Raw genomic sequence first — 16,892 nt, 5'->3', positions numbered from 1 at the left:
TAGATAATCTAATTACTGTAGTTACTAGCTAATCTAATTACTAGATAATCTAATGTGAAGTTTTTTATGACTGACAATCTTTTTCTATTTTCCAAATTAAAAAAAGAAGGCAGTAGCTATACATTGTCATAGTTACTTTTTGTTGACAATCTGATTGACAATCTGTTGCCTTTTTTATTGTTTTTTTTTGAATGTTGTTTAACAATTTTGAATATATGCTCCATCGTCCATCTCGAAGAACCTAAATCAAAGAGTTTTGCATTACTAATGGATCCTCAATCCAATTTGAAAAGATATTAATTACTTACTTTTTTTTTTTGAATATATGGCTAACTTCAGTACTTTGCTTTCCTATTAATTCAATCAAAGATATTAATTACTTCTATTAGATGCGATTAAGTTGAAAAAGATAAAGAAGAAGTTCTTATGCAGTTATTAATGAACCTGTTTTTCTTCTAACTTGTTTGGGCACATGAATTGGAGTGTCGGGTTGGCATCAAGCAAACCAATCACCGGCCTAATCTGTTGGTAAATGAGGATGGTTTCAGGCCGGTAAAGTTGAAGTGGGTGAGAAAAAATAAAGGTTTATCAATTGACCAGAAAACCGCCATGTTTAATGGGCAAATTTATCAGCATGTAGGAATCCTAAAATTGCAGTAACAGCTGATGTTCCTGAACCTTGTGCATCCACTAGTAAGGAGGATGCTATGAATCCAGCAGAACATCCGTGTGCTCCAATTGGGGAGATTTCACAATACCAGTGTAATCCTCTAATGACTAGTAATGGCTTTGAGGCACTACTAACTATAGATGATTGTGATGAGCACAGAACAGTGTCGAAGGAAAATAGTAGTAATGAGGCAAATAAGGTGCATAACAAAGGAGGGGCGAATGGAGTGGATGTGCATAACCAGTCAAATGTACAGAAGACAGTAGCTATACATTGTCATAGTAACTTTTAATAACAACATAGTATCTTTTCCTAAGAACATAGTAGCATTCATTTTTGCAACAAAAGATTTTTCAAAATTACAAAACAAAAGACAGTAGCTATCCATAGTCATCTTAATATAATCTCTTCATCTATCTGTTCTTCAGCATCAATTTTCTTGCATAACAAAAATTTTGCACTTTCATTTACATAATCAAATTATTAAATAAGGATACAATAAAATATAAGCAAATTATATATTTTATACCTTAAGTGGGGTATCTTTTGTTGATGGGCAATTTCGACTATCATGATAATCAAATTTACCACAAGTTTTGCACTTTCTTTTGGGCTTCTTGCTTTGCTCAATAGTTTGTTCCTTTTCCCCAATTATTCTTTGCCTTTTTCCTTTGTTCTTTGATTGGATTGGGTTTTGTATTTCCATTGTCGAAGATGAACTTGTGCCTACTAACAATTCGATTTGTTGCTCTTTAGTAATGTCCACCCTCACATCATCACTTTCCTCCAATTTTCTACTAATATCTTTTAGGTTTTGTGAAAGTGATTGTAAATCACTCTCACTCCGTTGAGCTAAACCTACACAATTGAATATTTCACACCAAACTTCCCCCAACAACTTCCCCACGTTGTTACACTTTTTGCTCTCTTCAATCAGATTCCCATGCAAATCAAAAATAGGCTTCTTTAATGCTAGCTTCGTCCAACGATCTAAAACATATTGCTGTGGTATTTGTGTTATTTTTCTTGCACTCATAACACAAATCGCATGGGAACATAATATTCCTATCCGTTTAAATAACTTGCAATCACAATCTACCTTCAACTCGTCAATCGAACTTCCCAGTATAAATTTCACCTTGTACATCTTACTTACCGTTGAGTCCAAAACAGTTATACTTTCCACACTTTCAATCTTTTCAATACTTTGAATATAAGTTTTGAAACAAGACTTATAAACTTCATTTTGAAAAAGAAAAAATATTTTTCTAGTATAGACTTCACCGGCATGTTTTTCAATCGGCAATGGTGTTTTATATTGTGGGTTTGTGTGAAGTGATTCAGCATTGAGCTTATCTTGTTTGTACCTCTGTGCATCCATTGCACTTTCATAACTCATATAAAATTCAACAAGTGTCATGTGCGGGTTTGAAAAATGGTTGAAGAAACTATTAACACTTTCCGATCGGGATGTAGTTCTCAAAATCCCCCCCAATGGGATATCCCTAAAATATGCGGGTATCCATTGATCTCGTATACTAAATATACTAGTAAACCATTTATCTGTTTGAAGATTGTATTTGGTCATAATTCCCTCCCATTTTTCCTCAAATTCATCTTCTTCTTGATCAATATTCCACACACACCCATTTAATTCTTTCAAAAAATCTTCATTTTTGTTCAATTCCGGTCCAACTTTATCAGTCACTTTACTCATGATGTGCCACATGCAAAGTTTGTGTATTGTGTGTGGAAATACATTTTTAATCTCAATTTTCATTGCAGGGTCTTGATCAGTTATCAAATATGTTGGCATACACTCCCTCATACAATGTAAAAAGTTCTAAATAACCACTCAAAAGATTCACTATCTTCCTTAGCTAATAAACCTATACCAAATGTAATACAAGACTTATGATGATCTACACCAGTAAAAGGGGCTAAAACCATGCTATACTTATTGGTGTTATAAGTACAATCAAAAGTAACCATTTCTCCAAATAAACAATAATTCTTTCTACTTATCGCATCGGCCCAAAATAAACGTGATATGTGGTCCTCCTCATCTAAAGCATAATCAAAATAAAACCCCGTGTAAACATCTCTTTTTCTGATAAAATTCTCGATCAACATCTTCCCATCATCTCCTTTAATATATGCTTTCAAATCCCTATGGAAATTCTTAAAATCTTGCATTGTCACTCCCACATTCTCATAACCCCCGACATTTTCCTTAAACAATCTAAAGGATTTAACCGGTCCTATATTAACCCGTGCATTCTTAGATATGAAATTTTTGTGCAACAAAGTCATTTTCCTATTACCCAATAAAAATTGACGCGATGTAGGGCTAACTAGACAATGATTGTGCGCCTCTTCGAATTTTAAAACACGGTATGTTCTCTTCGTTATGTCATATTTCAAAATCAATCTAGCTTTACAACCAATTCTTTTGGTTGATCTCTTATAACGTGCAACAACATCTGCACTTTTCTTAGGTTTAGGTTTTATGATACCCTCCCTACTACAAACAAAATATTTTAAAAAAACAATACCCTTTTTTTTGTAGGTAGTAGATGAACGTATATCAAAACCGCAAATTTCAGCATATTTACCATAAAAATCTAAGGCTTTCTCTAAGTTTTCAAAAGCCATACCAACAAATGGCTTTTTATCAAACTCACAATGAGGAATCCACAGGGTTGAACCATTTGGGGTAACTTGTGTAATAGTTCTTGGAGTTTGAGTCCCTGTATAACAATCCAAAGTTTTTCCAAAATTAAAAAAAGAAAACAGTAGCTATACATTGTCATAGTAACTTTTAATCACAACATAGTATCTTTTTCTAAGAACATAGTAGCATTCACTTTTGCAACAAAGTTTTTCCAAAATTAAAAAAGGAAGACAGTAACTATACATAGTCATAGTAACTTTTAATCATAATATAGTATCTTTTTCTAAAAACATAGTAGCATTTACTTTTTGAAACAAAGTTTTTTCAAAATTAAAAAAAGAAGGCAGTAGCTATACATCGTCATAGTAACTTTTAATCACAACATAGTATCTTTTTTTAAGAACATAGTAGCATTCACCTTGGCAACAAAGATTTTTCAAAATTAAAAAAAGAAGGCAGTAGCTATACACCGTCATAGTAACTTTTAATCACAACATAGTATCTTTTTTTAAGAACATAGTAGCATTCACCTTGGCAACAAAGATTTTTCAAAATTGAAAAAAGAAGACAGTAGCTATACATTGTCATAGTAACTTTTAATCACAACATAGTATCTTTTTTTAAGAACATAGTAGCATTGACCTTGGCAACAAAGATTTTTCAAACTTACAAAAGAGAAGACAGTAGCTATACATTGTCATAGTAACTTTTAATCACAACATAGTATCTTTTTCTAAGAACATAGTAGCATTGACCTTGGCAACAAAGATTTTCAATATTACAAAAGAGAAGACAGTAGCTTTACATTGTCATAGTAACTTTTAATCAGAACACAGTATCTTTTTCTAAGAACATAGTAGCATTCACCTTGGCAACAAAGATTTTCAATATTACAAAAAAAAGACAGTAAATATGCACAATCATAACTTAGTATTTTTTTTTTGAAGAACATAATAACATTACCTTCTGACAATTCTTTTTCATTGTTGGAAGTTTTTGGTGAATCTTCCATATTAAGCACGTTTTGTAAATCTTCCATAGTATCTCAATCTGAGTCTGTTAATCAAAATCAACAAAGAAAACGAAAATGAAAATCTGACTCTGAGTTTTGAAGATACATAAATCCTAAAATGTAAATCTTCAATTAGCATACCTTAATTCAAGGGAAGAAGAAGATTCAAATCAAGATCTGAGTCTGTAAATCAAAATCAACAAAGAAAACGAAAATGAAAATCTGACTCTCAGTTTTGAAGATACTAAATCGAAAACGAAAATGAAAAACTAAGAAAGCAATCAAAACAAATCTGAATTTGTAAAAGGTACACATAATAAATCGAAAACAAGTGAAGATTTTTGGCAGACTAAGAAATCAAGAGAAGAGGAACATTTTCGCAAAAGAAAACGAAAACTAAGAAATGAATCAAAACAAATCGAAAAATAAAAACTATAAAATGGTAAATTTCTAATTTGCATACCTTAATTGAAGAGAAGAGGAAGATTTCGCAGAATAAATCGAAGGTTTTGAAGGTTTTTCGAAGATTTCGCAGAAGAGAAAGTCCCTGTTCTTCAAAAAAACCGAATTTGCATTTTTTTTTACTTGCCCTATTTTTTCCGGCTTGATATCCAGACCATTAGATCTTTGAGAAATCGACGGCTCAAAATCCTTCTCACCCTTCTCATTTTCATACCCCTTCTCATTGGATCCCTCCCCTATATATATATATATATATATATATATATATATATATATATATATATATATATATATATATATATATATATATATATATATATATATATATATATATATATATATAATGAATTAATAGAATGAATGGATAATCCTTTGTATGCTAATCCTTTATTACCATTACCTGTGAAATTTTGACCCGATACAAAATTACTTCGAACCCAACTGAAAATTGATGGGTCATATTCTGGAAATTTTGACCCCTAATTTAAAAATGACACCCCACAAAAATAACGGAAAGTGTCGAGTCAAACCTGACAAAAATCTAAACCTGACCGTTTTGACCCGTTTTAAGTTTTACCTAAGCATTTTCAAATTCACATTATCATTTTTGGTTGGTATACACATTTTTACTAATATTTTTTTGATAATGATTCAATGTATCCCTAAAATCCCTAAAATCGGTATACTAGTCTTTCTCATATAATAATATTATATAAAAGTACAAATATAACAAATATATAATTTTTTGTAAATTTTTTATTAACAAGTAAAAATTTTAAAATTCACTGGTTCGTTGGGTTTGACCCCAACCTAACACGATCCTATATGAACTTGATGAGACTAAAAATAACCCGACCCAAAACCCCTTGGCCAATTGTTTTGACAAGTCTAGCTATTTATACATGCCGGTTGGCTCCGATCATTTTGAGGTGTTGGCGAAATAGTAGATTAGAATCTTTTTTACAATTAAGAGTACAATTTATAAAAATTCAATTAAAAAAATAATTTTTTGAGCTCACTGTTATTATTTTAAACAAACTTCATGATTAATATGACTAATAGTTCTCAAATAAATAGCATCAATCTACCACATTAACAGAAATTATCTCACGAATTTGTATCATAATATTGATATTAATATATAAAACATTTAATATTTGGATATTTTAATGGAGTAGTATATATGGATGAGAGGACTTTATTATATATCTAATTAATTCTGCTATTTGATTAACCTATTATATCAATTCATTTTATATAATCATAATTATTAATTAATAAACTAGGAAGAGTTGTTGAATTTGTACATCTTTTTCTTTAGTCTTAAATATCAATTCAAAGACTAATATATTAACCACCAAACAATTGTTTGGTTATTATCAAAAAAGTATGGTTTATTATGTAAGTATGTGACGTTGAATTGCATGAGTCCATGAATAATCAGTTGACATACAACTTACAAAATTTCGAAAACTTTCCCAATTGAAAGGGACCATTTAATGACATTTATAAATACTATAAATATTATTAACTTTAATTATTGACTTTTTATAAAGTATTAATCAGCCAATTAGCTTTTATTATATCTGTATTTTTTATTTGTTTGTTTCTTTCAAAATAATAGGAGTATATTTATAGCCTAAAAAGTGAAAACGTCATACAATACACATAGCTTTACGAAATTTTAAAGTTAGCATAGTGAACGAATACCACATAAATAGTATAGTGGATGAATAACATATTAATAGATATATCCGTGGATAAAAATAGAAAAATGGTATGTAGAAAAATATATATAACAGATTAAAATTAAAATATTACAAGATGTTACGGAATCAGTAGGGCATATCAAAAATTATTTGTAACTAACCTCAGAAAACAGAGAAAATAAATTATTAAATCCTTTTTTCTCAAGTTTTAGGAAAAATTGCACGTAACAAGCAAATCTTTGTCCAAATATAGTTTATTAGATAGAACTTTAATTATTGTGTTCGATGGGATGAAAATTGAACTTTGTTTATGTCTAATAGACTTTTACTAGTTGGTGATCTGAATGCTAGGTCACTTGCTGATGTGATTGTCACATGCGTTGTCACGTCAAAAAGAATTCCTACGTAAAAACATGTTAAAAAATGGGCTACATGTACTATCATGTCAGCATGTGACTTGATCTTTAAGTCACTAATAAGTAAAAACTTGTTGTAAGGAAACTAAGTTCAAAGTTCATCAAACAAATACAATACATAAACTTCAACTTAATAAGCTATTTTAAATCAAAATAGGACATTTTATATGCAAAGGGATCTTTAAGGGTGTGCGAGGAGATCTACCGCACAGACCCCTCTTTTTCCCGTGTATAAAAAAAGCAAATATAAAAAAAACATATGTCAAATTTATTAATAAAATAAATATATTTATCATAAATAAATTGCAAAATAAAACTTTTATATAGAATCCTAAAATTTTTAAGACCAATGAAATATTTAAGATGTAGCCAAACAATTGTGGAAAACGAAAAAAGGATTTTTAAGTGGTTCGAGGCTTACGGAAGCACAGGTAAAGGTATGACATTTTATGGTACGAAGATGAGAAACTTGTAAGCAGACTGTAAGGTTCAGAGTTAACAAACATAATAATAGGATTAGGAGCATTTGATGCCTTCTTACTTTTTTTAACGGAAATTTGTGCCTTTTCATTTACTTTGGGCGGCGCCTTTTTGATAGCCCTTTATTTTGAAGGCCACGATTCATTCAAGGATCAAATGCCCTGTTAAAACATGGCTTTTCCGCCTCTTACATTTATTCGTTTCTCTATCTCACGTGTCGCCCATGGTCCCACTTATAAACAAGTAAACAATAATAATAAAATGCTCTTTTGTTCTTAATGATGTTTCTACAAAAAAATATTTATGAAAATTAAGAAAATATAATTTTTTAGATAATTAGATATATTATTTATTAAATAATAATTTTGATGAAGGAAAAAATAAATACTATAAACATTTTAAAAATATTAAAAGAAAGATAGTGAAAAAAATGAGGATCACAATAATAAAAAATAATTTATAAAGTTAGTTGGAAACATGTGGGTATTCTAAGAAATATAAAATGTTTAAATGAAGTTAGCAGAAGACATATGTAGACCATAAGCATTATTAAAATATTAAAATATTGATGAACACGTTTACTTTATTTTGTCTAAAATTTGTGATATAAATAGAAAAGATTTTTTATAGGAACAACAAATGTAACACTCTTAAATGACAAATAAGAACTTCTTCAAGGAACGGAGGGAGTATATCAAAATATTACTCTTTTCCTTTCTAAATTCCCCAAAAAAAAAATCTTTACTGAAATTTTAAAAAAATGAATTCCTTGTGATATGAATAATAATAGAAAGTAGGTATATATAATTTTAGTTCGGGTCGAGTCATATTCGATTTTGATTGATCAAGTCATTTTAATTTGGATAGCTCGAAATTGCTACCCGGACCACCTTCAATTCAGCCTAAGTGTCCTTTTAGTCCCAAACACTTATTAGTGCATTAATTTAATACTCCATTTGAATTCTTTTGTTGTGCATATACTTAAAATTTTTTTAAAAAAAATAAATGAATCAAATAAAATAAAAAAACATGCTAAAACAATGTTAACAATCATGGTGAGACTTTAATTAATTATGTTTAAACTTATGATCTAGAAATAAACTATAAATTAAATGTGATAGAAAACAATGCTAAAACATCAGGTCTAAAATAAGAGTTTCTTTTTAGGAAAAAAATTTCCACATTACACGAAGAAGGAAAACAAATCACCAATTGTCATCTACAACTCCACGACGAAATGGGAAAATTTATTTTGTTGTTTTTTATTTTCACGCTCCAAACTTGCTATTAAAGATTTTATTTGGATTAAGTGTTAATATTTATTAGGATTATAAAAGTCAAATGTATATAAAAGTGTCAATAAAATAATTAAAATAATTGTGAAAGAGATAGAATGAGATCTAATTAAAAAAATGAATGAAAAAGAAAGATTATTATTTCTCTCATTTTGAGGAAAGTATTTCCCTAGAGTGAATTTATACCAAAAATGAGGGAACTAATTGTTATTTTATTCTTTTTTCATTACTTTCTAACTAATTCTTTCACCTCTTTAACAATTAAATTTCTCTGATTTTCTATCTAACTAAATTTATTTTCGTACTTTGACTTTTATTTACCCCTTACATATTTACACTAAATCTAAACAGACTCAACGTAATGAGTTTTTGTTTTCACAAAGTCACGACTCCGCCAGCCATACTTATAGTTATAGTCAATATTCAGCAATTCAGACCATATTGGATCATAATTAATATATAAAAATCAAAACAAATAGCAATATATATCACTACAAAAAGATGGACATATAGTGACCATATTTGGCGTCGTCCTTGAAACGCTAAATTGCTCAGACGACGAACGTTTGTGCCGTTGCTAAATTAGTAGACTAAATAAAATTCAAAGCCAACTCATCGCCAAAAAGGGCGACGACTCTGGCGACCGCTTTTTCTCGTCACCACCTTAGCATATACTCCCTCCGATTCATGTGAGTTGTCCAATTTAGTTTTTTTGACGCTATTTATCGATCACTCTTAATTTGTATTTTATTCAAAATCTAAACGTCAAAATATAGTTATGTTAGATCTTGTTTGATTCGTCTCAATGTAAATTTTATTAATATCAAATTTTTATAATTTTTAGTTATGCACAATTAGAAATATTTAGAATTGAATTAGTGCATTGAATAGTGTGCCAAAACTAAATGGGACAACTCAAATGAATTGAAAGGAGTATAAAAAAGCAAATTTTTATATGACTCGATTTCACCGTGAGATGCTCCCCATACTTGGATTAATAGCCTAATGATAAAATTTTTTGACATATAAATTTCTTGTTTTGAGGTATTCTTATCGGTAAACAGTCTCTCACAAGAATACTTCAAAAAAAAATTAGCCACCACTTCGTGATGTTGCCGGGCAGTCGCCAATTACAAAAACAATCCCTCTGAGTATAATGCATATGTTTGGATTGTTAATTTATTTACTATTTTTACAATAAATATTAATATTATTTTTGGAATGTTAATATTATTTATTTTTATAAAAATATTATTATAATAATAATTATTATTTATTTTTATAATAAATATAAATGTTATTTATCGTGAATATATTTATTAATTTATTATTAAATACTATATTTATTAATTTTTATATATCTATTTAATTTCAAATATATTTATTAATAAAATTTTTTACATTTAAGTTAATTTGATATAAATGATACAAATTTTAAAAAAATTCTTCTATTTTTGCATCATTATTAACAACAAATTTTTTCATTGAAAAATCCAAAATGAGAAAAAGTCTTGAGAAATCCCGGATAAGTGTTAAGAAATCCAAAATAAGATATAAGTAATCAAAATTAAAGTTGAATGGAGAAATTTGCTCTTTTTATAGACCATATTTGAACCTGGCGACGGACCGGCTACGACTTGGTGATTGCACAAAAAACAGCAATGGCCTGGCTAAGGTCCTAGTAAGCCGCTAGAATTTATTTAAAATTTATTTTAAAAAATAAAAACAATTTAAAAAAAGCGTCGACAAGGTACCGCCTCATGTCGTACTAGCTAATTTTTTTAGGGAGATTTTATGTGGTGACTTGAGTTTTTCTTTTTCATGTGGTAGATAATAAATCTACGTGGTGACTATGTGATTCCAACTTTTCATATGTGGTAGACAAAATAATAAAATTTTTTAAAATTAAGTAGTCATTTCGACTATGTTAGGAAATATGTGGCTAATGTTAAATTTTTTGTTAAATTAGAGTGATCACAACGTCTAATTTTTGAAAAGAAAGTCATTATATTTAAAAAAAAAGTAGCGTAAAGTTAGCAAAAATACTTCTTTTTTGTCTACCATATGAAAAATTGAAAGTTTAAGGTCAACACTTAAATCAAAAATATTTATCGACCACGTTGAAAATTTAATAAGTCAGATTACCATGAGGAGTTATAAAACATTAAAAAGGTGAGTGACAACCCGAGGGTCGCCATACCGTTGCCATTTTGACATGTATATTTATTTACAGAACATTTAGTTGTCGCAAGACCTTCAAGAGACTATCACTATTTTTAAAAACCTATATTAAATATGTCTTCGTCACCTTTTAACCAGCAGTAATTTTAACTAATATATATATATATATATATATATATATATATATATATAATTCAAAATTAACCGGAATTTAAGAAAATAACCCCAAAGCACCCGAAGGTACAACTTTAGTCTCAAGTAGAGTTCTGGCCCCAGCTCTAAAGAAAATAAAAAAATAAAAAATAAAAAGAAAATCTATATATAAAACCCCCCAAAATCCCGATGATGGAAAAATCATTAGAAACCATATTTTATTAAAAGCACTTTCTTTCTTCTCATTTTATCAAACACACCAAATCACAGATTTCAAAATATAACAGAAACATGTCGCCATTGACGGGACCACTGTCACCGTCAACCGAAGCTCCGGCTGTATCGCCGGCATTTAACTTAAATACAGTTTTAACTCCATCTCAAAAAGACAAGGTAATCGAATGGTATAGAGGCGAATTTGCGGCGTCAAACGCCATTATCGACGCTTTATGCCACCATCTTGTTCAAATTTCCGACACCGGAAAATGTGAGAATCTATCAATTAATTACGAAGGTGTATTCGCGGCGATTCATCGAAGGAGGCTTAATTGGATTCCTGTTCTGCAGATGCAGAAGTATTTCACCATTGCTGATGTTACTCATGAGTTACGGAAGATTGCTGATGAGAATCCTATCAAGAGAGAAAAAGTTGAAGTGGAAGTGAAAAAGGAAAAAAATAGTGATGGAGATCACGATGATAAAAATGGTGGTTTGAAGATGGAGGACGAACCTGAGGTTATTGATGTTAAATTTTGTCATGGTAATGGCTCTGTTAGTGAAGAGGATGATTCTCGTGATAGCCAAATTACTGATACAGGTAACTTCACTTTTTGAATTTTTTCAAATAATTATGATTAACCATACATAGTTTTTGTTCATATTCATTTAAAATGATATCATTTCCCTACTAACTTTTGTTTTTACTTGCTAAATCATACTTTCTCTGTTTTCGAACGTTGTTCTCGTTTAGAATATTTTATGTTTTTTTAATGTTCTTTTCGTTTAAAATATTCTATTTTAGAGAGAAATTTGATTAAGATTTTTAAGACATATATTGATAATAAAATATATTAATGTAAGATCTCGTTAGATTCGTCTTAATATATACTTTTTTATTATATATTTTTTATAATTTTTTATTATGCATATTTAGAGATATTAAGACTCAAAATTTACTTTGAAAACTGTGTAAAAAATAAATGGAAAAAACATTTGAAAATGGAGGAAGTACTTAATTAAGTTTTAAACTGAAATTAGATTATACATATGTAAAATATATCACTTAATATTGTAAATATTAATTGATAATTCTTCCTTTTTATATTTAATGTTTTCACAATAAATCTATTTGAAAGCTAAAAAATTATACATAAATTTTGCATAGACTTAATTAATTTAGGGGTAAAAATAAATTTGTCTTTAAGTATAACATTTTATATTTTATCAGATTTCTGCACTAATAGTTGACTTATAAAATCCAAAATCAGCTAAGAATCAATTGACAAATATGTCTAGAAAATTATACTGTTATTTATAGTTCTAAATACAACTTTAAGGACTTACCAACAAAATATTAAGCATTTATTAAACTAATCAATGTTATAATAGAGTTATAAATTTTTAATTTAATACAAATTAATAATAATACTTCTATAATTAATCTTTACGAATACTAGCAAATAATAAATGCTTTTTTAAGAACGTACAAAGGCTGACACGTCTAAAAAAGCATGTCTAACTTTGTATCTATTAATCAACGTCTGTTCCAATTTTAATTAAGCAATTAATTAATGATTGGGATCTTTAAAGTGTATAATACTATATGAATCATCTATTGATTAATAGAGTAATATGTCATAAAGTGTGGCAGCCGAATTTGCAAATTTTATATACTCCATCAATGCCAGATCATGTGAGACATGGTCATGGTTTGGCCGCCTTCAACTTGATTGTTAAATAGTACTCCTCTGTTCTGTCTCATTATGTTTATTAAGAGTAATTTTGACAAAAATTAACAGAGCCCTCTTATTTCAATCTAAGAAGAATCTAGAGCCTCCTTATTCGATTGGACTGATGGGCTCAATTCAATTGAAATTTTGAAATAATTAACCTTATTATTAATAAAAAATTCTTAAACTAAGCTTCAAAATTATAAACTATTTCTTAAACTAAGCATTTAGAAAAATTGTTGCTAGGGACAATAATTTCACTTAAATTGTTGCTAGAAAAATTGGAGTATAAGTTGTCTTTTTGTCAACGATTTAAAAATTATTTTGACTGTCAAAGCAAAGTCGAAAAGTATATTTTAAACAAAACGTCCAAAAAAAGTACCATCAAGGACAACTATTTCCTTTGAACGCTTAGTTTGAGAAAATTTTCGAAGTTTAAGTTGAAAAATTTTTATAACAAAAAGCTTATTTTCATGCCATTCAATATAAAATTTACTTTGTAAATATTTTTAGAGCATAATTTTTCAACCTTTTAGAAAACTAATTTGGACTCTTAGAGATGCATAATTTTTTAGATATTTTAAACAAATTTACTTTGTAGATATTTTTATAGCATTCAGTATAAAAAATAATAAACTCTTAATGTGATCAACTATTTTTGACAGATCCATTGTTAGTCATCGTAGTGTCCATTTTATTAAGCAATTAATTAATTAATGTTTGGGATAGTTAAAAGTGAGTAATAATACGTCAAAAGTGTGGCAGTGGATCTGTAGTCTTTAAAATGATTGAAAATGTGTTGGGATTCTAAAATGCGAAATTCAAATGCCAGATCAGCAAGAAATAATCATGTTTTGGCCGCCTTAACCTTGATTGATAGTTGGAAATAGTAGCATGTACCCCTCTGTTTGATCACTAAGTTTTCTTTGACATGAAATGGGCAAATTCAATCTAACAAGAATGTGGAACCCTCTTATTTGATCGAAAAATAGAGTCAAAGCTTTTCTATTTGATAAGTAATGATGATTTGTTATGACGTAAGAAAATTAGACTATTAATTTTAAATGTACATATTTGTGTCATATACTCGTTAGGCGGATGTATTTGATAGAATATATTACATATTTTAAGACATTAATTACAAACTTACGTTTTTAATTGATAAGATGGTTACTTAGATATGGTATCATAAGTCAAATTATGTTATCTCAACATGTTGCCTATGGTTGTTCAATGTAGGTGCCCATGAAGTTCAGGCAACTCTTGATCACATTGAAATCTGCGATAACCATGAAGATTGTGCTGCTCGTCGTGATCAGATCAAGTTGACAAAAGGTTTCGTAGCCAAGGAGCCAGTGAAAGGGCACATGGCGAGTTCTTCTGTCGAAAAATGTTTTTATTTCTTCTTTTGTATATACCCAATACCGGAAACTCTTAGTATTAGAATCTTTGGACGTGCACTAGTTTAATTTGATGACACAATGCTACAAATTGCAGGTCAATGTTGTCAAAGGGCTCAAGATGTATGAAAACGTATTTACTGATCAAGAGCTTTCTAAGCTTAATGACTTTGTGTACGACCTACGAGCTGCTGGTCAAAATGGAGAACTCTTAGGTGTGCCTTCTTTAATATCCTCTTACGACTTTGTCATTTGGTTTGATGCTTTATACTCGATCTCTGTCTTTGAGTTTGTAACACTTGACATAAAAAACGCTCACATACATGGGTTGAGTGTTGAAAACTAAGATGAACGGAGGGGTAGCTTAACGAAAGAACTCGATAAAATGTGATATTTGACCTTGAGAATATCAAGATGATTAGGCTCACTCACATGATTCACTAACCTCTTTGTGAATCGCGAATTAAAAAAAGCGAATATGGTCAGTTTTAGGCTAGTTTAGAGTCATTTTGAGCGAATTGCAAATTCAAAAGGCAAATTAACTAGCGAATTATGTCACACTGATTAGGCTAAATGTGATCATCATCGTCTTTCCATTTTTTATATTGCAGGGAGTGACGATTTCTAAGTTTCTAAGTTTAATGATTGCAGGTGGAACATACATTCTGTTTAACAAACAGATGAAAACAAACAAAAGGGAGCAGATTCAACTTGGTGTTCCAATTTTTGGACAAATAAAGGATGAGACTACAATTCAAGAGCATAAGTGTAAGATTTATAGAAATTAATTACTGTCATTTTGAAAGAAGCAAATATCCTCTGCAATCTCTGATAATTTCACCGAACTTTAATGCTTATGGAGCATCTTTTGTGTTGATAATCCAGCTAATATTGAGCATATCCCAGAGCTTCTTCAGAGCGTTATTGATCACCTTGTCCAATGGCATGTATTACCTGAAAATAGGAAACCTAATGGTTGCATTATCAACTATTTCGATGAGGTAAATTATCATATTTTACACTGACCGAGTGACCATATATCTAGCCTTTCCTACACGGTGCCTCAGATTATAACTCAAATGATTCATTTGTTACTCTTTATCAGGGAGAATATTCTCAGCCTTTTCTTAAACCACCTCATTTGGACCAACCGCTATGCACTTTAGTACTCACTGAATCAACACTGGCATTTGGACGTACCCTAATAAACGACGGGGAAGGGAACTTCAAAGGGCAACTCATGCTTGCTATGAAACAAGGGTAAGTGAAAATATACGCGGTATCTGCTACTGAGAGTCAGATTTCTAAAATTACTTAAAAGCCGCAAATCTCATCACTCATTGATCTGTGAGCCTAATTCGGTTAGATGTGGAACTTTTATTGCCTTGACAGGTCTCTTCTTGTGATGAGGAACAACAGTGCTGATATGGCAAGACATGTCATGTGTACATCGCCTACAAAAAGGGTCAGCATCACATTCTCTAGAGTCCGTCCAGACAATGTGCGCAAGCCATACTCAACACCACTGAGCCCTCTACCTCAAGCCATGACTCTGTGGCAACCTGAAATGTCAAACCCTCAAACAATGACAAATGTAGATGCAATGGATGGGCTACCAAAGTGGGGTGTTATCCAAGCTCCTTTGGTGATGCTAGCCCCTATCCGTCCTGTTGTTGTAAACCCGAGAAGAATGCCTGGTAACGGGACTGGTGTTTTCTTGCCTTGGGCTGTTGGATCAAGGAAAATGGCAAAACATCTGCCTCCAAGAGCTCAAAAACGGCGGTTCCTTTCATATTCTCGAGTTGAAGGCCATGTTTCTGATACCATGTCTGATCCCGGGGTGGAAGGATAAAATTTGTGAGCCTCAAGTAATTTTCGGGCAGCAGCACCAGTTGGGCTGAGTAATGTACATCCTGCTGGAGGTGCTTCAATTTGTACAAGGTATTATATGATGCTGCTTAAGCTTGATTCCACTGATTTTTCTTTGATTGTTTTCATTTTACCTTTATTCAAAGAATAGATCTAGGTAGTAGTGCTGGTAATTTTGTAACTGTTGCTGTAGTATTTGGCGGGTTTAAAGTATTGATTGTGAGAATTCAAAATGAGGATGAGCCTGTGTTAGAGGCATTCTTATGTATCTACCTTTGTGACTTGTGAATTATGAGCATCGTTTTCTCTCATTTACACGCTAGGTTTATTTATTTATTTATTTATTTTTTGCGCCCTCATCAATTGGTGTGAAAAGCGCGAAAATATTAAGATTGGTGCAGAAACCATTTTTCGTACTGAATCTTAATCCTTGATGTATGTTATAAACTGTGTGTTCAATATTCATGCACATACCTAACATATAAAGTAAGAATTATTGAAGTAAAAGACTCTAAACCTTACTACATGTAAATAAAATTACTCCTATTATTTTTAGATAATACATGAGATGAGATCTATATAGTTTCCAAATCTAAGGAAACACCTCATGTGGGACAGGGAG

The 16,892-nt window shown here is 30.2% G+C and overlaps 2 protein-coding genes across 2 annotated transcripts; one reads left to right on the top strand and one right to left on the bottom strand.

Moving 5' to 3' along the window:
• Positions 1–1,193: 1,193 nt before the first annotated feature.
• On the bottom strand, positions 1,194–2,090 carry LOC130801006 (protein FAR1-RELATED SEQUENCE 5-like). Its single transcript, XM_057664756.1, has 2 exons — positions 1,333–2,090; positions 1,194–1,236 (listed from the first exon to the last, which is right to left on the bottom strand). The coding sequence occupies exons 1-2, from the start codon at positions 2,088–2,090 to the stop codon at positions 1,194–1,196; spliced, it is 801 nt and encodes a 266-aa protein (XP_057520739.1).
• Positions 2,091–11,195: 9,105 nt separating this feature from the next.
• LOC130801950 (RNA demethylase ALKBH10B-like) lies at positions 11,196–16,585 on the top strand. The gene is made up of 7 exons (XM_057665918.1): positions 11,196–11,869; positions 14,241–14,371; positions 14,499–14,616; positions 15,053–15,169; positions 15,287–15,402; positions 15,507–15,661; positions 15,794–16,585. Exons 1-7 carry the CDS (start codon positions 11,344–11,346, stop codon positions 16,251–16,253), a joined length of 1,623 nt encoding a protein of 540 aa, XP_057521901.1. The 5' UTR covers positions 11,196–11,343; the 3' UTR covers positions 16,254–16,585.
• The last annotated feature ends 307 nt before the right edge of the window (positions 16,586–16,892 follow it).

The sequence above is a fragment of the Amaranthus tricolor genome, chromosome 15 (assembly GCF_026212465.1).
Source record: "Amaranthus tricolor cultivar Red isolate AtriRed21 chromosome 15, ASM2621246v1, whole genome shotgun sequence".
Taxonomy (NCBI): domain Eukaryota; kingdom Viridiplantae; phylum Streptophyta; class Magnoliopsida; order Caryophyllales; family Amaranthaceae; genus Amaranthus; species Amaranthus tricolor.
The sequence above is the reverse complement of the archived record's forward strand: the minus strand, read 5'-3'. Positions and strand labels throughout refer to the sequence as shown.